The sequence below is a fragment of the Heterodontus francisci genome, chromosome 38 (assembly GCF_036365525.1).
Source record: "Heterodontus francisci isolate sHetFra1 chromosome 38, sHetFra1.hap1, whole genome shotgun sequence".
In the NCBI taxonomy this organism is placed as follows: domain Eukaryota; kingdom Metazoa; phylum Chordata; class Chondrichthyes; order Heterodontiformes; family Heterodontidae; genus Heterodontus; species Heterodontus francisci.
In genome coordinates this window covers 22,686,750-22,708,585 of record NC_090408.1, presented here as the reverse complement: position 1 = coordinate 22,708,585, position 21,836 = coordinate 22,686,750, and the positions used below count along the sequence as shown (strand labels likewise).

General features: G+C 43.2%; 2 protein-coding genes across 8 annotated transcripts in view; one reads left to right on the top strand and one right to left on the bottom strand.

Moving 5' to 3' along the window:
* pdia3 (protein disulfide isomerase family A, member 3) overlaps window positions 1–12,717 on the bottom strand; it is a 28,076-nt gene extending 15,359 nt beyond the window's left edge. The window contains exons 1-5 of the mRNA XM_068017810.1: window positions 12,486–12,717; window positions 6,194–6,272; window positions 4,609–4,726; window positions 3,086–3,193; window positions 1,811–1,940 (exon numbers count right to left, since the gene is read on the bottom strand). Coding sequence (XP_067873911.1) covers window positions 1,811–1,940; window positions 3,086–3,193; window positions 4,609–4,726; window positions 6,194–6,272; window positions 12,486–12,619 — 569 coding nt within the window. The 5' untranslated portion in view covers window positions 12,620–12,717. The remainder of the gene's footprint in view (window positions 1–1,810; window positions 1,941–3,085; window positions 3,194–4,608; window positions 4,727–6,193; window positions 6,273–12,485) is intronic.
* LOC137352419 (cation channel sperm-associated protein 2-like) overlaps window positions 12,067–21,836 on the top strand; it is a 74,909-nt gene continuing 65,139 nt past the window's right edge. For 2 of the 7 annotated variants that reach the window (XM_068017802.1, XM_068017801.1), the window contains exon 1: window positions 12,068–12,939. The gene's annotated coding sequence lies outside the window, so the exon portion shown is untranslated. Of the gene's footprint in view, window positions 12,940–21,836 lie in introns of all 7 variants that reach the window. The other 5 variants (XM_068017809.1, XM_068017804.1, XM_068017806.1 and 2 more) reach the window with 4 other exon arrangements.

Sequence of the window (21,836 nt, the reverse complement as noted above, 5' to 3'; positions counted from 1 at the left end):
TATTGAAGGGAATTTCCAAGACCCTTATAATATCTGGGATATTTATGACTTAGCCATGATTATTAAAAAATAGGCTATCTGTAAGATGGTAATATTCTGTTAGTTTTCTTTATTTGAGGGAAAACTAGTTCAATTCTTTGGAACCAACTAAGTGTCTACAAGAATTTGTCTGGTTTGAACTTAAAGGAGATTCATAGAGATCTAAGCCTGATTTGGTTTAGTCCCTATAAAGGGATTAAAGTCATAAATCACCTCAGCTTTACTACATGGCTAATGAAACTAAACCAATCACAGCACAAGAGAGATTTGTTCAAATCCTTGGAAAAGAAATATTAGAAGGTTTAGGACAAGAGTAGGAAAACTAGATGAAAAGTAGAAAACCTCAACATGGCAATGGCACTCAGACACAAGTGCCCCTAAGATGAAATCTCTATTATTCTTCATCACAGCTGGCACACACCCAGAAAGCCTAGGAGGAACTCCAGATAGATAAACGTTGCTTTCCCAAACAATGCTGCTACTAAGCCAGTTGGTGGTGTTATTTTACAAAAGAGATCTGTACATAGTGAAATGCTGGGGGAAAGCACTTCATTTCCTTTATGGCCAGCAGGATTAGGAGCATGCTTTTCATTGTGGATTTTCCTGTTGGGGTAGCTGCCCAGCACTACAAACATCACCAGTAAGACAAAATTTCAAATATAGTCACTTTTATACCATACAGCCCCTTGAGCTTGCTCTACCATTCAACAAGATCATGGCTGAACTTTTACATCAACTCCACTTTCCCACCCTATTCCCTTACTGCAGTTCTGAATATTCTTAATGACTGAACATCCACAGCCCTCTGGGGTAGAGAATTCTAAAGATTCACAACTTCCCCTGAATCAAGGAATTTCTCCTCATCTCAGTCCTACATGGCTAACTCCTTACGGCAAACTCCTTCTATACTCTCCAGCCAGGGGAAACAGCCTCTCAGCATATACCCTCTCAAGCCTTTATCCTTTATAACCCAAGTATGAAGAGCAGCTTTCATTAAACTTGAAACTAAATGTTGTCTCTGGAACTGGCCAAATTCTGGCAGTTAAATGCTTTCCTTAAGATATCCAGGAAATGGGCAAACTGAATTAATGCTGACTTGTGTCAGTTATAAATATTCTGCACTGGGTGTGGCTTGTATACAAAGAAAACCTCTGGCACTTATATACGGAGCAGGAAACGACCAAAAATAAAATGGATTAAAAAAAAGGTAGGAGTGAAAAAAATAAGTATGGTACAAGACTAATTTAAAAATTACTCCAAAACGCTTAAAAATAAAGCTTTGAAATTAAGCAGTGCAATGTTAAGTGTTCAAATGCTAAATATGTTGGTGTGAAATTCCTTTGTCTGCTCTTCAAAGAAGCGACAAACCCACTTAATTTGGGATAATGCAACTACTCAAAGCAGCAAGGGTTTGCATGCCAATATGGCACAGCTTAGCTGCATGGCCTTGAATATTTCTACGTTCATTCATGAAAAGCTTGCAATTCAGAGGGGTGTAATTTAAGAGAAAAGAATCCATGTAATGAGTTTCCAAATACTGAGGATAATGTACCACCATTTTGGAAATGATCCAGAAAACCAATGCAAAGGGACTACCACTGAAGCCACATTTTTATAGAGAAAAAGAGTAGAGAGAAGAGTTTAATTTGTTGAAGTCCACTTAAAAAAAATCAGGAGACAACTCCATAGTACGAGTTCTTTATGTACTACTGCTTTGTATTCAGAAGACTTGGTCAAGACTAGATGGTTCCAAATACACATCAATACATACTTGCTCTTAATTTCATATTTCTCAAGAAGCTCTTCTACATTGGTGTGTGCGAAACGGTAGTTCTCCCTCATTGCACTTGCTGCTTTAAGGAAATCCGCCTGGGGCGTGCTAGCAGTGTCCGCGAAGAAACCTGCACAATAGGTACACACAAATTAATACAAGTTAGTTATTAACCATTTTGGCAGATCAGCATCAGAAGTCGACTTACACATAATGCACATTTGAGAGCCATTCTTTTCCACTTCACTACCAACCACCCCCAACCCTGAAAAAATTTTTCAACTTCAGTTCATAGTCAAGAAAAAGCACTCTTGTTCAGGTTGTGAGGCATTTTCAATAAACCCATGCATGAAAGCACAGTAGACTTGAAGGTCAGCAATATTTAAAAAGACTTTATATTTTACAGCAAAGGTAAATAATTTGTAAAAATAAAAATCGATGCTTCTATTCCTGTAGATTAGAACATTGCTGAAAGATAAAAAATTATGGCAAAGCTGTGTAAAATAGCTGTGTAAAGTACATTGTAATATTTTACTAGCATTATTGAGCCTTTGTTATTGCCGTTGTGTGCTTTTAGTATTGAGTAGCGAGTGTGGAATAAACACTATCTGTACTTGCAGAAAAATTTTATTAACCATTTCCCAGAGTGATTAATAAATCACTTGTGCACCTCATGCAACAAGTACAGCTTGACATGCTTGGGCCGAAATGTATAATTTGGCTTGAATTGGGTTGCTGATGAGGTTTATGTCACAACCCACAATAACTAAACAGAATCAGCAAGTTCTTCCAGCTCTATTAAACATGCAAACAAATTATGCAAATACATTATCTATAATGGCAATACACCTCTGATATTCCAGTTAGACACACCAATTACTTCTTCCAGTGGGATAGAGGTTACATATGGCCAATTTCAGTTCATGGAATATTAAACGAAGGAATTTCCCCATACTTCTATGACCCTCCTTCCTAGAAGGCACTACATAATGACAACTTGGTAATGTTTCAAACTTAATTACTGCGCTCCTGCCAGATGTAGCTGTACAATGTGGAGATTTCAACATTTCCCATCTAAAGTTGTGTAAATGTCATATCATACAGACTACCTTAAACTTCAGACAATTTATTTAATAGGTTAACAAGTGTAACCCCTGAAATCCTACTCAGTGAAGAGCTGCTGCAGCAATGGATCCAAATTTTCTCACTAGCTACTTGGACATGTCCATTAAAAAAAAAATCAGTGTCTCGTTAGTTTTACTAGCAGCTACTCACCAATAACTGAAGCATCATCATCATCAATGAAGTTCTCCAATTCTTCAGCAGTTTTAATTTCTATGGAGCTGGGTCCTGCCTGTTTCTTCAACTGGCTGACAATTCCATCTATGCAGAGGTCAGAGACGGATGAGTTACTGCAGCGCTAAATCATCCTTATAATCATGTTAGAGTTTTTGATTAGCCCCAAGTGGTGCCAAGCAAAAGCTATATAACAATTATGTTTCAGCATCTGAGTGAGTCACAAGAGATGATTAACAAACCCAAAACCATTTACTATTTGCATAATTGCCTGCAAGATCACAAGAGGCCAGAGTCTGGGGGCTAGAGGGGTGATGGAGGCTGGTGGTGTAGCAGGTGTTGTAGGGCTGAAAGAAATACAGAAATGGGGATAGGCAAGGCCATAATAGAATTGAAATACAGGATTGAGAATTTTAAATTGGTAGCATTGGGAGATCTGGAGCTAACATAGGTCAGCAAGCACAGGAATGATGAGTGCCGGCTAGGACACAAGCAACAGAATTGTGGTTGAGCTGAAGTAACAGGATAGTCATCTGGAGGGGACAATGGTAGACGGGTTTAAGCAGCAGATAGGCCAAGGCAGGGTGGGTTGGGGTATGGGTGACGTACAATAAGGAGAGGAAAGCATGCAGTCTTTTGATGAAGATATGCAGGCAGAAGCTCAGCTTGGGGGACAAAAAAAAAGACACCAAGGTTGCCAACAGTTTGGCTATACTAGAGATGTGGTGGCTGGGGTGAGAAATAGGTTCAGCAGCAAGGATATGGCGTTTGCTGTGGTGCCGAGGACTATGGCTTTGGTCATCCAAAATGTTTAACTGCAGCTCATCCAAGACTGGATGTCAGACAAGTAGTATGACAACACAGAGGCAGCTGATGGACTGAAACAGGCACTGGAAACATAGAACTGGATATTGTCACAAATACAAATGGAAATTGATCTCCTGTCTTTGGGTGATGTTAAGGAACAGCATGTAGATGAACAGGAAGGGGCCAAGGATAAATTGATTCTTGGGGGACACCACTGGTCATGATGTTGGGGCAGAAAGAGAGGTCATTGCTCGCTATGTTCAAGCTACTATTTGATAGATAAGAGTGGAACCAAGCAGGGTAGTTTCACTAAACTGAACAGCTGAGAAGCAGCTTTGGAGGAGGAGAGTGGGGCATTAAAGGCTGCATCAAGTCTGAAAAAGATAAATGCTCAACAGTTTTTTTTTGTGGGAGCAGGGTCAAGAGCACAGAAAGTGGATCTCATGGACAAAATGGGAACGCAAGGAGAGATGAGAGAATATGTGGGATCAAGGCTGGGATTTAAACAAAGGCTTGACCGACGAACTTAAATAGCAACTTGATAAGCAAATCTGTAGTTTAAATTGCCAGTGTGTTCTTGATTGCAACTCATCAGAATATAGTTTGTGACTCAAACCACCTCTTAAGTGGTGGCATTAATTGCCCACAAGCATTGTAAAATATTGTGAAATTATTCTCATCATGTTAGTTCTTACCTGCTGTTCTAGGACCATCATAAGAACCAGACTCTTCACCATCACGGAATATCTTCAAAGTTGGGTAACCACTGACTCCATACTTGGTACATGTGTTTGTATTTGCAGTGCAGTCAACCTAGTTGAAGATCAACAGAAAATATCAGACCAAAATGGCATTTACTTGCAAAATACTGCGGATGCTGGAAATCTGAAATAAAAACAGAAATACTCAGGTCAGGCAGCATCTGTGGAGACAGAAACAGAGTTAATGTTTCAGATCTGTGATCTAATGAAAGGTCACAAACCTGAAACGTTAACACTGTTTCTCTCTCCACAGATGCTGCCAGATCTGCTGAGTATTTCCAGCACTTTATTTATGGCAGTTACCTGACTTGGAAAATACAAATTCTCGAAGCTTAAGAGTTGTCTCAACTGTCACATGGAAATAAAATGCAAGTAATATTTTCCTACTTCAAAGACTGCCAGTAGGTTATCTGCAATTTTTGTTGCTATGCGAGCCTCTACCATTTTAAACAGATTTAATACCCGAGCACTGCTGTTTTCAGATTATCAGTTATATAGGCAGTAACATACGAGAAATAGTACAATTTCATCATCTGGGACAGAACTAGCAGTAATGATATACAGGTGATTTGTTGACGCTATTAAACTACTGCCAAATTATGTTTTTAGCTTGTCATCATTCCTCTCAAAACTGAACAAGTAGCCTATAAGTTGTATGCATTGTACTTCCACTGTTCCAAGAACTCAAGATTAACTTAGGATGAAGTAGTATGACGAGTATGAATCCACAAACTTCAACCCAATCTTAGAAGCCATTGCAAGACTGATGTTGCAAGACTGATGTTACAAGACAAAAGCCTTTCAGAGTGCATACAACTGAGGAACAAATTAAGAGTTTGGTCTTTGAAATGTCCCTCTGTATAGCTGCACACTCAGAGCCCAAGGTAATAGTCAAGCCAGACGAACACTCATTTCCTGAAGTAATCCTGCTCACAAAGGACCATCACCATCTCTGCCAGATCTTAGAGCAGCCTTACACTTCCCCAACCTCATGCCTAAATGCAGTATATCTTTGCCAAAGCATATTGGACCTCTAGCAGATTCAGAGCTGAGTTGTCACTTTGTGGCTTGAAATGGATTTTTCTGGTGGGTGTGCCAGAAATCTCCGTTTTCATCAATTATTTTCAACTTTAGTCACATCCCAACACTAGGTAATTCCATTCTTTGAAATCTCAGCATATTACAGCATTGCATAACCAACCCATTGCAATTTAACTACTTTTGAAAATGTGTGGCCTTAATACCACACTATTCATTGTAAACAAATTTATATCGTTTTGGTCACAGAACCAGAGAAATATACTTGAGAAACATGTGCTCCATCAAGATGTGTGTGGTATTATACTTTAACTTGGTTATCACGATCACTAAATTTTCTTCACTATGTACTTTACCACAACTTAGTACAGTACTTGTAGATTTACATCTTTGCCCAGTTTGTTATATTTTGATTCAAAACCAGCGACACACTGCTTCACACAGCTGGCAATAGCCCACACAGATATCCTCGGTAACTCACCTTTGCTAGAGGAACTTTTCCCTTCAACCTAGTGGCGGCAGCTTCATACTCTGGGGCCAATCGTTTGCAGTGGCCACACCTGCAGAAAGTGAAAATAAATGACAAAACACAATACACCTTAGAAGATCTTGTAGGCAATGCTCCCAGTCAGCTAGATTGTTATCAGGAAGGAGGGATTAGTTATGAAGGAGAAGTTAAGAAATTATGATTTTTTTTCATTAAAACGGAGGAGATTAAGGAGTAATCAGATACAGGCACTCACAAGTATGAAGGATTATGATAAAGTAAATAGCAATAGATTGTTGTTTCCATAGATCAGCAAAAGAGCAACAAGAGACCACAAATTTAAGATAATGAATAGTTCGGGAAAAAATGTTATACTCGTAGTTGAAATGTGAAATTCTGTAGCAAAAATTGTTATAGATGAATCCACTTTTGTTTTTAAAAAAGGCAATTAGATAGCAGCTTAAAAAAAAAAGAGCAATATTAAAGAGCATATGGAAAGAAAAGCACCAGCACAGGCTATTTGGACTGACCAACCATTCATGCTAGAACAGTTTCTGATATTTATCGCTGTCTTCCTAAGACATAACATTTTTGGCATTTTGCCACTGCTACAATGCAGCAACTTTACTGCAAAAATATACAACATAAGAGTCTTATATAACCTTGCTGATACAGAAAAATACAAACCTCAGTGACATATTAAATATACCACTTTACAAAATCGGGGATGCTTAAGAAGCCAGAATTAGATGAGTGCAGGTATCTCGGAGGGTTGTGGGGCAGTAGGAGATTCGAGAAAGGGAGGGGCAGGGCCAAGGAGGGATTTGAAAACATGGATGAGAATTTTAAAAATCAAGACATTGCTTGACCAGGAGCCAATGTAGGTCAGCGAGCACAAGGGTGATAGGTGAACAGGACTTGGTGCCAGTGAAGACAGAGGCAGCAGAGTTTGGATGACCTCAAGTTTACAGAGGGTAGAATGTAGGAGCCCAGCCAGGAGTGTGTTGGAATAGTCAGGTCAAGCAGCAACAAGGCCCTGAACAAAGGTTTCAGCAGCAGATAAGCTGAGGCAGGGCGATGTTACGGAAGTGATAACAGACGTTCTTAGTGATAAGCAACTATGTGGTGGAAAGCTCCTCTTGGTGTCAAATATGACAACAAAGTGGCAAAGAGACTGGTTTAATCTCAGACTGTTGCCAGGGAGAAGGATGGATTCCACCGATAGGGAACAGAATTTGAAGCAATGGTGTTCCCAATATTTAATGAAGGAAGTTTCTGTTCATCCAGTTCTGGATGTTGGATAAGCAGTCTGATAATTTGGCAACAGTGGAGGAGTAAAGAGGTGGTGAGGTAGAGCTGGGTATTGTCAGCAGATAGATGAAAACGAACGCTGTGCTTTCCGATGATGTCACCGAGGCACAGCATGTGGACGAGAAATAGGAGGGGGGCCAAGGGCACCAGAGGTAATAGAAGAGAAGCCAATGCGAACACTGGCTATGATCAGATAGGCAAGGCTGGAACCAGATGAGAGCAGTCTCACTCAGCTGGACGACAGTGGAGAGATGTTGGAGGAGGATGGCATGATAAACAGTAACAAAGGCTGCAGATAGGTAAAGGAGGATGAGGAGGGAAAATTTACCTTCATCATGGGATGTCAAATATGACTGATGAGAGCTGTTTCGGTACTGTGGCAGGGGCTGAAACCTGAATGGAGGGACTCAAACATGGAGTTCCAGAAAAGAGGAGCATGGATTTTGAAGGCAACATGTTCAAGGACTTGACAGGAAAGACAGGTTAGCGATGGGACAGCAGAGTCACGGGTGGGTTTTTTGAGAGAAGGGTGACAATGGCATATTTAAAGGATAGAGCGACAACACCTAAGGAGAGAACCATTAACACCAGCCATCAATGGGACCAGGAAGTTGGGTAGTCAATAGTTTTGTGGAATAGGGTCGAGGGAGCAGAGGTGGGTCTCATTGACAGGATAAACTTGGCTATGAGGGGAGATTGGAGAGAAACTAGAGAAAAATAAGTTCAAGACCAGTGCAGAGGGAGCATTAGAGCACTCGCCCAGTAGGCTAGTGGAAGGGAGGGACATAGCACAGGCTGGTGTGCATGATCTCAATCTTTCTCCAGGACTGCCATTTATTTCAACTGTTAACCCTTGGGGTGGGGGAAATTGGGGAGAGGTTTCTAAAATTTTCATATTCTACTGCTACCTCTTCCTGAACAAGCTGCCAATATCCTGTACTGTGGAAGCAGCATTAATCAAAGGCAGCTAGCTCCCACATGACTTTAAACCTTGTAATCCACCCAACTCAGTGATTGCATGAGACAGGAATTCACCAGTTATTTTGCACTGAATCCGAGCTCAATGTACAGGATCTGTCTGAATCCTGACCAGGGACATAATTCATTCCCTTTTCCACTGCCCAGCAACGTAGCAGAAGCTCCATTATAATCACACACAATGAGTAATCTACCAAATAAGTATTCCTCCTAGCGGATTTGCAGCCCAAAAATCAGGGCACTGTAAAATAAATGCATGAGTGACAACTGAAACCACTCAGCAATAATATTGCATACAACATAACTGCAAGGTAAATATTTATATCCATTCCACTTCTGGCATTCAGCATAACACAGGTAACGAGAAAAAAAAATCATGTCAAGTCAAAGTATTGATCAATAAGGTTATTGCCCCAACCAAGCTACTGGGATGAAAACAGTTCATTTGTTTGTAAATCATCTACCTCATGAGGCAAGATTTTAAAAGTAGACTGCTTCACATCAGCTCATGCATCCCCCGCAGCCTCTACATTCAAAAGAACGTACAATCCAACAATTAAATGTATTTTAGTTGTATGCAGCAGCTTTACTTCAAGGTTCAGAATATGTAAGAAAGGGAGCGAGAAGCTTCAGTTTCAAGATTATTCTGAATTTGAGTTTAGAAAATGCTTTGGCAATCCCGGTAGTCGTACTCACACAAATCAGAATGCTGTGCTTAAACCCCACCCCAGGGCTGGAACTTTATGTTGGACTGGAGGTCTTGCCCGTGGGCCAAAAAATTCAGTGGCAAGCCCACCTCCACCTGACCTGGAAGCCACGCTATGATTTTACATGGCCCACGACCTTAACTGGCCTTAGGCAGAACTTCTGCCCCTCTGAGGCAGGAAGTCCCGCCTCCTAGAGCTGTTGACCAATCAGCACACCAGCAGTTCTCAGTCCTAGCAGCGCCACCAGGAACAGTGGACACTGCTGGCCCTGCAGCCATGGAGAGGAGCAAGAGGGATGCCGGCCCCAGGATGAAGGCAAGTGTGTGGGGCCTTGCTGGGGACAATCAGCCAGGCCCCAGCGAGCTGGGGGGGTGGAGAAATGTCGTGCAGTGGGGGTGGTCCTCTGTGGCGCACAGGGTGCCTAATCAGGAGGGCCCTCAAGAAGGCCACCAGGTTTTACTGAGTGTCTCCTGAGACTTTGAGTCACCCGCTCACCACTGGTAATATGCCAGTGGTGGCGGGAGGTGGCTCTTAAGTGGCAGTTAATTGGCCTGGGGCAGGCAGGCCGCTTCTCGCTGCTACCTCTCATAAAATTGTCAGAACATTTCAGATGATTCTATTCCCTCACACAGTAGTCCCATAGAAAAACTGTATGAACAACCACCACATAGGGGATGGAAGGATTGGATTACGAGTAGCAATTTTGCATGTTCTCATTGGAAAAAAGAGAATGCTGAGAGGCGACATGATTGCTATTTGCAGGATTCTAAAAGGGACTAAATAACGTAGACAATGACAAGCTGCAATACCTAATCCAGAATAGTTGAACCATAGGACATAGGCTGTACTTGGGTGGGTGTGAAGTGGGAAATTTAAAACTATTCTGCAGAAACATAATTTCAATGAGCAAATGATAATGGATGAGGCTCCCTAGGGAGAAGGTGAAAGCAAATGGTAATGATTCATTCAAATGCAAAGATAGATTTTTCAGAAAATATTTTGGGGTACAGTATGAGCAATTTGAGCCTTGACACATGGTAATTGTTGCATACTTGGAAGGACCAGATAACTTTGGACCCATGGTTCCCATAGCTTTCTACCACTTCATGTTTGGGTCTGTTGTAAACTAGAGTGACAAACAAAAAAACAGAGTTATCATGACATATGACTACCAAGATGATAGAAAGCAAACTAGATGGGCTACATCTCTTTTTGGCTAGCAATTCTGGCAGTCAATTTGCATCATGATGTCCTTCATCCCACCACCTGGTACCTGAAAGAAAGTTCTATAAAATTTATTTTCTGCTAGATGGATAATTAAATAAAACTCTAGCACCTGCCCTTGGATCATTTAAAAGATAGTCTGAGGTTTAGTTTAGTTTAGAGATACAGCACTGAAACAGGCCCTTCGGCCCACCGAGTCTGTGCCGACCATCAACCATTTATACTAATCCTACACTAATTCCATATTCCTACCATATCCCTCTACCTGTTCTGATATTTCCCTACCACCTAACTATACTAGGTAAATTGGCCATTAGCAATTGCCCCTATCAACCTGCAAGTCTTTGGCATGTGGGAGGAAACTGGAGCACCCGGAGGAAACCCACGCAGACACAGGGAGAATTTGCAAACTCCGCACAGGCAGTACCCAGAATTGAACCCGGGTTGCTGGAGCGGTGAGGCTGTGGTGCTAACCACTGCGCCACCCTAAGTTAAGTTAAGTTAAAACTATGCATCACTGGATTCAAGTACACACAACCCACAAACAGGTCACACAACAAATTTGTTCACAGACTATCTTGTCTGTGGCATCTCTTCACTGTTGCTGGACCAAACTCCTCGAACTCCCTCCCAAACAGGGCTTTTGAGTGTAACCTCACCACATTAACCACAATATTTCAAGGCGGCACCTCACCACCACCTTAAGGGCAATGAAGGATGGAAATAAATGCTGGCCTTGCCAGCAACGCCCACATCCCATGATGCATGTTCAAGACTGAGATCGATAGATTTCTACATATTAAAAACATCAAAGGTTACAAGAATAGTGCAGACAAATGGTGTTTAAGTAGATCAGCCATGATATTACTGAATGGCAGAGCAGGTTCGAAGGGCTGAATGCCCTAATCCTGCTTATATTTCTTATGAACCAATTAAAAAAGTAACCTAAATACATTTACAATAGCTATATCAGATGTGTGGCCAGATGACATGATAAACCTACACTATAACCTACTTGTTCAACTGGATAGAGGAGATTTCATAACACTATCTAAAGACCAAGTTAACCTGGTCAGCATACCTTTCAACCACCATCAGAAGTATTTCGGAAAATGCCATTCAACGGCCATGAAACTGATATGTAAAGAAATGCTGCACGAACGGAAAAAAATCTGCTTTCTGTTGTTAGTAACCCACTAGTTGTCCTGGTCACCTGTGAGTAACCCAACTAAAGGTGTATCATTTGTCCTAGCTACCACTGAGCAACCCATTCTAGGATTACAGCAGCTCACTAGGACTGGAATGTACAGTTGATGAGATAATAGAATTATTTAATTTTATAAGTTTCCTTTATAATTTGAGTGTATTGTTTGTTATTCTTTACCTGCCGCCAGAAATGCATACCGAGGTAACATTTCTACAGTTGCTATGAGCCAAGGTTGAACGCCAATCGCCGGGCAGCACGACGTCAAAAGGGGCGGGGCAGCGATAAACCAATCAGCGCCGGCCACCGATTCCTCGTCAGCCAATCAGCAGGAGCCACGGGGCGCGTGGCCATCATTTCCTGTTCGGGCTGCTGGTGAGGGCGCCGCCGCGGCACCATGGGAATTGTAGTCAGTTTGTACCGCGGCGCCTACTGGCAGAAAGGGGGCTACGGGGGCAGACAAACTACAATTCCCAACGTGCAGTGTGCGCCGAGCTGCGTGCTTCATCAAATCAGGGCGACTAACTGGGACGCAATAACTACCCGGAGCTCGGTCGACGTCGGTTAGCAACCAAAAGGAACCCCCATACACCCCACTCACCTCCTCAGTCAGTGTGCAATCAGCCGTTGGAGGGGGCGGTCGATGCAGGTCCTTCATTCCGGGAGATAGTGTGAAGGGGGCGGCGCCCCCAGGGCCAGGGGAGTAAAGGGGGAGTAGTGGCCTCTCCTTCCGGCCTGGTCGCAGCGTCCGTTTCACGCTGTGGCACAGTCGGCAAGATGGGGCTGGGAATGGGAAGCGGAGCCAAGGGGTGGGCCTTGGACTCCCGCTGAGACGCCGAAGCCGGGGTGCAAGGGGACTCACCAGGGGGCGAAGAACTCCACCAGCATCAGTTCATGTTCCCCGACCCGATCCTCGAAATCGTCGTCCGTCAGATCAAGCACGTCGCTAGCCAGCGCCGTGCCCACAGTGAAGGCGAGGAGCAGGAAGCGAATCATGGCGGCTGGCGTCAACTGCTCGGGGTTTCTTTTCACTGGTGCTGCTCCAGCCGCCAGCGTCTGAGCTCTCGGCGAAATGGCAAAGTGAAAGAACAAGCGCGAGAGGGATGGACCCGAAGCCTGGAGTGTGGCGCGCTGCCATTGGACAGTCCCCCATCATATGGGTGGGAACACACCAATCACAGGCGGCGAACCATTGCCTTGCAGGCTGGCGACCCGGGCCAATCGTAGCAGAGATCGGGATTCTGCGCAGTGGGGCCAGAGGGTAAAGCTGCTCTGTCATTGCAGCTCATTCAATGCTGCAAACTGTCCCAGTGATGGTACTTCTTCACTAATTAAGTTTTCTTTAGAAATAGTGCAACAGGAAAAAACTTCCAACTGGCTTGTAAAACTATATATATATAAACTATAAGAACTTTTGTTCTTCCATTCCATATCATTCAATATTCCTTTATTTCCTGATCAAAACTGATGTTATATATGTTGAAAGCTGCTGCATCTGGTTTATATAAAATGGTCTCATTATTTCTTGTAATTGGTAATGTAAAAAAGTGGAGATTTTAAAATGGGCGTCATTAATTATTCACCCTGAAAAAGAATATTCAATAATTGAGAAGGACATTAAACTGAAGTTCTATTCCTCACCAATGACATCAACAACAACAAAAAACAAAACTAAGAAAATACTCACTTTATGACAAAAGAAAAATAATGCATTTGCTAGAAATCTAAAATATAAGCAGATTGTTGGAAAACACTCAGCAGATCAGGCATCATGTATCGAGAGGGAAAAGGTTAAGAATCAGAATTCACTTCCACATATACAGAGATGATACCCAGCTCCTCCTCACCACCACTTTTCTCAATGTTTTCATGTCTCTGATTCATCACCCTGCTTGGATGAGTAGGGGTTTCCTCGAAATAGATATTGGGAAGACCAAAACTATTGCCTTTGAGTCCTGCCGCAAACTGCATCCTTCTTGGCAACTGTTGATACTGGACCAGACCATTCGCAACCTTGGTGTCATACTTGATCTTGAGATGAGCTTCCGACCACATGGCTGCTCCATCACCAAGACTGCTTAATTTCACCTCCGTAACATTGACCAACTCCACCCCTGCCTTAGCTCATCTGCTGCTGAACCCTCATCTATGCCTTTATTACCAATGGACTTGACTATTCCAATGCTCTCCTGGCTGAACTCCCATCTTCCATCCTACTTGAACTCATCCAAAACTCTACTGCCCATATCCTAACTCGCACCATCCCATCACCTCTGTGCTCACTAACCTATATTGGCTTCTGGTACAGTAACTTCTCAATTTTAAAATTGTCATCTGTATTTTCAAATCCCTCCCTATCTCTGTAACCTCCTCCAGCCCTACAAGCCTTTGATGTCAAATTTCATTTGATAATGCTCCTGTGAAGTGCCTTTGGGATGTTTTACCATGTTAATGGTGCTGTATAAGTACAAGTTGTGGCTTTATTGATATTGTTGGACAAATTAGGTATTGTAAACTTCTAGCATCTTTCCTGGCTACATCTCTTATCCATACTTGCTTTACACTAAAAGCTATTAGTGTGCTGATTTGTGAGCATCATTTAGTAGATCTCATGGGTATCTCTCTTTACATTCAAACATTGGAGAAAGAAGAGGTGATACATCAAATGAGGCATGCCATACAGGTGTTTTTGCTCCAGATACATCCTTATGCTGCCATGTGTGTACAGTGCCATGCACTTGAATTTGGACTTATCCAAAGACGTGGTTCGACTAGTATTCATGAAGAACATTGAAAGAGAACTATGCACACACAGTTCTGTCAGTGGCTATGAAGGTTACAGATGTGCTGAATATTATTCCAAGCAACCACATCAGATTTATGCCAAATCTAAACTATCAGTTGCATCATATATGTTACTGAAGCATTGTTTCCAGGGCCATTGATCCATTAGAATTAGAATTAGAACATTACAGCGCAGTACAGGCCCTTCGGCCCTCGATGTTGCGCCGACCTGTGAAACCATCTGACCTACACTATTCCATTTTCATCCATATATCTATCCAATGACCACTTAAATGCCCTTAAAGTTGGCGAATCTACTACTGCTGCAGGCAGGGCGTTCCACGCCCTTACTACTCTCTGAGTAAAGAAACTACCTCTCACATCTGTCCTATATCTATCATCCCTCAACTTGAAGCTATGTCCCCTCGTGTTTGCCATCACCATCCGAGGAAAAAGACTCTCACTATCCACCCTATCTAACCCTCTGATTATCTTATATGTCTCTATTAAGTCACCTCTCCTCCTCCTTCTCTCCAACGAAAACAACCTCAAGTCCCTCAGCCTTTCCTCGTAAGACCTTCCCTCCATACCAGGCAACATCCTAGTAAATATCCTCTGCACCCTTTCCATAGCTTCCACATCCTTCCTATAATGCGGTGACCAGAACTGCACGCAATACTCCAGGTGCGGTCTCACCAGAGTTTTGTACAGCTGCAGCATGACCTCGTGGCTCCGAAACTCGATCCCCCTACTAATAAAAGCTAACACACCATATGCCTTCTTAACAGCCCTATTAACCTGGTTAGCAACCTTCAGGGATTTATGCACCTGGACACCAAGATCTCTCTGTTCATCTACACTACCAAGAATCTTCCCATTAGCCCAGTACTCTGCATTCCTGTTACTCCTTCCAAAGTGAATCACCTCACACTTTTCCGCATTAAACTCCATTTGCCATCTCTCAGCCCAGCTCTGCAGCCTATCTATGTCCCTCTGTACCCTACAACATCCTTCGGCACTATCCACAACTCCACCGACCTTAGTGTCATCTGCAAATTTACTAACCCACCCTTCTACACCCTCTTCCAGGTCATTTATAAAAATGACAAACAGCAGTGGCCCCAAAACAGATCCTTGCGGTACACCACTAGTAACTAAACTCCAGGATGAACATTTGCCATCAACCACCACCCTCTGTCTTCTTTCAGCTAGCCAATTTCTGATCCAAAGCTCTAAATCACCTTCCACCCCATACTTCCGTATTTTCTGCAATAGCCTACCGTGGGGAACCTTATCAAACGCCTTACTGAAATCCATATACACCACATCCACTGCTTTACCCTCATCCACCTGTTTGGTCACCTTCTCGAAAAACTCAATAAGGTTTGTGAGGCACGACCTACCCGTCACAAAACCGTGCTGACTATCTCTAATGAACTTATTCTTTTCAAGATGATTATAAATCCTGTCTCTTATAACCTTTTCCAACATTTTACCCACAACCGAAGTAAGGCTCACAGGTCTATAATTACCAGGGCTGTCTCTACTCCCCTTCTTGAACAAGGGGACAACATTTGCTATCCTCCAGTCTTCCGGCACTATACCTGTCGACAATGACGACATAAAGATCAAGGACAAAGGCTCTGCAATCTCCTCCCTAGCTTCCCAGAGAATCCTAGGATAAATCCCATCTGGCCCAGGGGACTTATCTATTTTCACACTTTCCAAAATTGCTAACACCTCCTCCTTGTGAACCTCAATCCCATCTAGCCTAGTAGCCTGAATCTCAGTATTCTCAACAACATTTTCTTTCTCTACTGTAAATACTGACGCAAAATATTCATTTCACACTTCCCCTATCTCCTCTGATTCCACACACAACTTCCCACTACTATCCTTGATTGGCCCTAATCTAACTCTACTCATTCTTTTATTCCTGATATACCTATAGAAAGCCTTAGGGTTTTCCCTGATCCTATCCACCAATGACTTCTCGTGTCCTCTCCTTGCTCTTCTTAGCTCTCCCTTTAGATCCTTCCTGGCTAGCTTGTAGCTCTCAAGCGCCCTAACTGAGCCTTCACGTCTCATCCTAACATAAGCCGCCTTCTTCCTCTTGACAAGCGCTTCAACTTCTTTAGTAAACCACGGCTCCCTCGCACGACAACTTCCTCCCTGCCTCACAGGTACATACTTATCAAGGACACGCAGTAGCTGCTCCTTGAATAAGCTCCACATTTCGATTGTTCCCATCCCCTGCAGTTTCCTTCCCCATCCTACGCATCCTAAATCTTGCCTAATCGCATCATAATTTCCTTTCCCCCAGCTATAATTCTTGCCCTGCGGTATATACCTGTCCCTGCCCATCGCTAAGGTAAACCTAACCGAATTGTGATCACTATCACCAAAGTGCTCACCTACATCTAAATCTAACACCTGGCCGGGTTCATTTCCCAGTACCAAATCCAATGTGGCATCGCCCCTGGTTGGCCTGTCTACATACTGTGTCAGAAAACCCTCCTGCACACACTGGACAAAATCTGACCCATCTAAAGTACTCGAACTATAGTATTTCCAGTCGATATTTGGAAAGTTAAAGTCCCCCATAACAACTACCCTGTTACTCTCGCCCCTGTCGAGAATCATCTTCACTATCCTTTCCTCTACATCTCTGGAACTATTCGGAGGTCTATAAAAGACTCCCAACAGGGTAACCTCACCTCTCCTGTTTCTAACCTCGGCCCATACTACCTCAGTAGACGAGTCCTCAAACGTCCTTTCTGTCGCTGTAATACTCTCCTTGATTAACAATGCCACACCCCCCCCTCTTTTACCATCTTCTCTGTTCTTACTGAAACATCTAAATCCCAGAATCTGCAACATCCATTCCTGCCCCTGCTCTACCCATGTCTCCGAAATGGCCACTACATCGAGATCCCAGGTACCAACCCATGCTGCAAGCTCACCCACCTTATTCCGGATGCTCCTGGCGTTGAAATAGACACACTTTAAACTAGGTTCTTGCTTGCCAGTGCCCTCTTGCGTCCTTGTAACCATATCCCTGACCTCACTACTCTCAACATCCTGTACACTGGAACTACAGTTTAGGTTCCCATTCCCCTGCTGAATTAGTTTAAACCCCCCCGAAGAGCACTAGCAAACCTAGGATATTGGTACCCCTCTGGTTCAGGTGAAGACCATCCTGTTTGTAGAGGTCCCACCTACCCCAGAAAGAGCCCCAATTATCCAGGAAACCAAAACCCTCCCTCCTGCACCATCCCTGCAGCCCCGTGTTCAACTCCTCTCCCTATTCCTCGCTTCGCTATCACGTGGCACGGGCAACAACCCAGAGATAACAACTCTGTTTGTTCTCGCTCTAAGCTTCCACCCTAGCTCCCTGAATTTCTGTCTTAAATCCCCATCTCTCTTCCTACCTATGTCGTTGGTGCCTATGTGGACCACGACTTGGGGCTGCTCCCCCTCCCCCTTAAGGATCCCATAAACACGATCCGAGACATCACGAACCCTGGCACCTGGGAGGCAACATACCAACCGTGAGTCTCTCTCGTTCCCACAGAACCTCCTATCTGTTCCCCTAACTATGGAGTCCCCAATGACTAATGTTCTGCTCCTCTTCCCCCTTCCCTTCTGAGACAGTAGCAGAAAGTAGCTTTCCACTTAAACCATATAATAGTTTCTCCAGATAACAAGGTATAACTTATACACACATGATCATATGTGTGCCTATTCCTAATGCTACTCCATTCATGAATACATTTGATAAATGTGCAGCTGGTTTGCAAAGTATGCATGTAAGTGTCTGTTATCTTGGTACCTCCAATGGCTTCACAATTTCTAAAGTTGTACCAGTGTTATTTGAAAAGTCAAAGGTTACAGGTTCAGCTGCTGGGAGAACAAGGATAGACGTTACGGATGTTAGAATGTGGCCCATGCACCTTACTGGAGCTGACCATCCACATATTCTGATGTTAAATAGATTGAAGGAAGTGTTGCAGCACCATCCAGCCAAGATCACCAAGATTATTGCAACCGACTTGTGTCCTGCACAATTTTGCCCCTACACAGGGGCCTAACTGTAAGGCAGACAAAAGAAGAAAGATGGCAACATGCAGAGGAACAGCGAAAGACAGAGAAATTGGTTATGCAATAACTAGCTCAGTGAGCAAAGAAGAAAGAACAGTACAGCACAGGAACAGGCCATTCGGCCCTCCAAGCCTGCACCGATCTTGATGCCTGCCTAAACTAAAACCTTCTACAATTCCGGTGTCCGTATCCCTCTATTCCCATCCTATTCATGTATTTGTCAAGATGCCTCTTAAACGTCGCTATCGTACCTGCTTCCACCATCTCCCCCAGCAGCAAGTTCCAGGCACTCACCACCCTCTGTGTAAAGAACTTGCCTCGCACATCCCCTCTAAACTTTGCCCCTCGCACCTTAAACCTATGTTCCCTAGTAACTGACTCTTCCACCCTGGGAAAAAGCTTCTGACTATCCACTCTGTCCATGCCGCTCATAACTTTGTTAACCTCTATCATGTCGCCCCTCCACCTCCGTCGTTCCAGTGAAAACAATCCGAGTTTATCCAACCTCTCCTCATAGCTAATGTCCTCCAGACCAGGCAACATCCTGGTAAACCTCTTCTGTACCCTCTCCAAAGCCTCCACGTCCTTCTGGTAGTGTGGCAACCAGAATTGCACGCAATATTCTAAGTGTGACCTAACTAAAGTTCTATACAGCTGCAGCATGACTTGCTAATTTTTATACTCTCTGCCCCGACCGATGAAGGCAAGCATGCCGTATGCCTTCTTGACTACCTTATCCACATGCGTTGCCACTTTCAGTAACCTGTGGACCTGTACGCCCAGATCTCTCTGCCTATCAATACTCCTAAGGATTCTGCTATTTACTGTATACTTCCCACCTGCATTAGACCTTCCAAAATGCATTACCTCACATTTGTCCGGATTAAACTCCATCTGCCATTTCTCCGCCGAAGTCTCCAACCGATCTATATCCTGCTGTATCCTCTGGCAATCCTCATCACTATCCGCAACTCCATCAACCTTTGAGTCGTCCGCAAAATTACTAATCAGACCAGCTACATTTTCCTCCAAATCCTTTATATATGCTACAAAGAGCAAAGGTCCCAGCACTGATCCCTGCGGAACACCACTAGTCACATCCCTCCATTCAGAAAAGCACCCTTCCACTGCTACCCTCTGTCTTCTATGACTGAGCACGAGTCATCAGGCAGAATCTAATAGGCCAAACCATTACTTAAATGCCTTACACTTTCAAAACAGAAGAGGCATCGCTATATGTGCCCCAAACCCTTGCCACATGAAACCATGATTCCATTACATCCACACCCAAGATTGCTACATCATTTCTCTCTAATGGCCTTCAAGTACCTCATATCAGAACAACTGGCAGGACATATTAGAGTAAAAGCAAAATACTGCGGATGTTGGAAATCTGAAATAAAAACAAGAAATGATGGAACCACTCAGCAGGTCTGACAGCATCTGTGGAAAGAGAAGCAGAGTTAACGGTTCGGGTCAGTGACCCTTCTTCGGAACTGGTTAGGACATATTAGAGGTTCTTCTATTAAGACTCACAATGGATGGTGTAGGTATGTCCAGTGACTATTAGCCTGGCACATCCCTCTGTGACAGTGTAGGTTATGTGCCTTCTATGTTCCTAACCGTGTGCTCCTAAATGTTTCTTCAGTGGGGGGAGGATAGCTATGGGTGTCAGTGTGTGCCCGTAGGGATGGAGGTGGCTCAGTATTGCAATACTGGGTCAGAAAATGACCCTCAAACTGGAGGCACCATGTGCATTGATGTGATGATTGCCTGGGCCTCTTTGCTTTAAGCCACATCTGTAGCAATATGAATGCGGTGGCACTTAAGTATTGATGTTGCATGACCCTGAAGGACATCGACATCTGATCCAGGTTTTGTCCTTTTCATGCTCCTGGGTACTCCCTCACCATGGCTGCAGATCTGAGTGAGAACAGGCTCCACTGAAATGAGATTGTTTGAATCGCTGTATGATGGTAGCCACAAGTTGATTGTTCAAAGTAGTCAACACAATCTGCTGTAGATTGAGCTCAAGGTCTGTAGCGCCCAGTGATAGCATTTATGATGGTAGCTATGGGCATGTTCACCATGTGGTATGCACCAATTTGGTATCTTGCAGCAGTATACAGATGAAGATCAAGGATTCCTCCATTGATGACTCCAAACCATATAGCCTACTTGGCAAATTCTCAAATGATTTCATGGTGTGCTAAAGCAGAGCTATCAAAGTAAACTTGTAAATAGTCCCTGTGAATTTCCAATCCTGAAGTCAACAACTTAAAAAGCCCTGGAGGTGACCTTCTGTATATCACATCTCTTGCAAATCGAAATACACTTGCTCCTTCTGACTCACGTTCTGTGTTTTAGTCAGTTTTACCTCTAACCCACTCTATGTGTGCTTGCAGTAAAATACAACTTGAAACAGCTTTGTATGTCAAGATATTGCATTGTATTGTCCATAAATGCTTCAAAATCTCCTTGCGTAAGGGAGTGAATATATAAGGAGGAAACAATGAAAAGCAAAGTATACTAGTCATGAAATTGGGGCAACCTCAGGCTTCAACATTCCCCACTCCCTCCATTGCTTTCATGTCCATAAACTCTATTGCTCTCTTCTCATTACGAGTCTAAGATTGTAGCATTAATGATCGCACACTCTCCTCACTTTTGTCTTCATATGCTGATCCTGTTTTGTGAAGCCTTCTCCTGCAAGCAGTTAAAGAAGAGTTTTATGTTGGAAAGAGAAAGGTAAGAGAGGTATGCCACCCAAGCATACAGAACACTATCCACTTTATGTGGACTTAAAGAATCTTGTTTATACATTGTACTTGGTGCTTGTTACTCACCAAATATAGTGGGTGATGTTGTCAGCAACTTGATGTGCCAACATTACATAATGCCATGAAAGAGCAAGAACAGCCATTTAGAATGGTGAACCGTTGGCTGAGTGCACTTCATTTTCTGGGAGTACCTTTAAAATATTTAAATGAGTTGCCCTTGCATTATATCAAGAAGTCAGCTTTTTATCCCACAAACATAGCTATCACTCACGCAGCAACTGGTCTGCCACCAAGGGCAAATTAATGGCTCCTAGAAGTAAGAAGGGAAGTCATATAGAATGGTGATGGACTTGTGCAATGAATTACTAAGTATGACAATTGATGAGCACCATATAAATATTTACCTAGTAAAAAGATAAATAGATATGTTTCTGCAGAGATAAGAGATTGAGGGATGTAATGAGAAGAAAGATAGGTAGGGTTGGTTTCTATCAAGAAATGAGAATTTAAGCTATAAGTATGTCAGCCGTGGCTCACTTGGTAACACT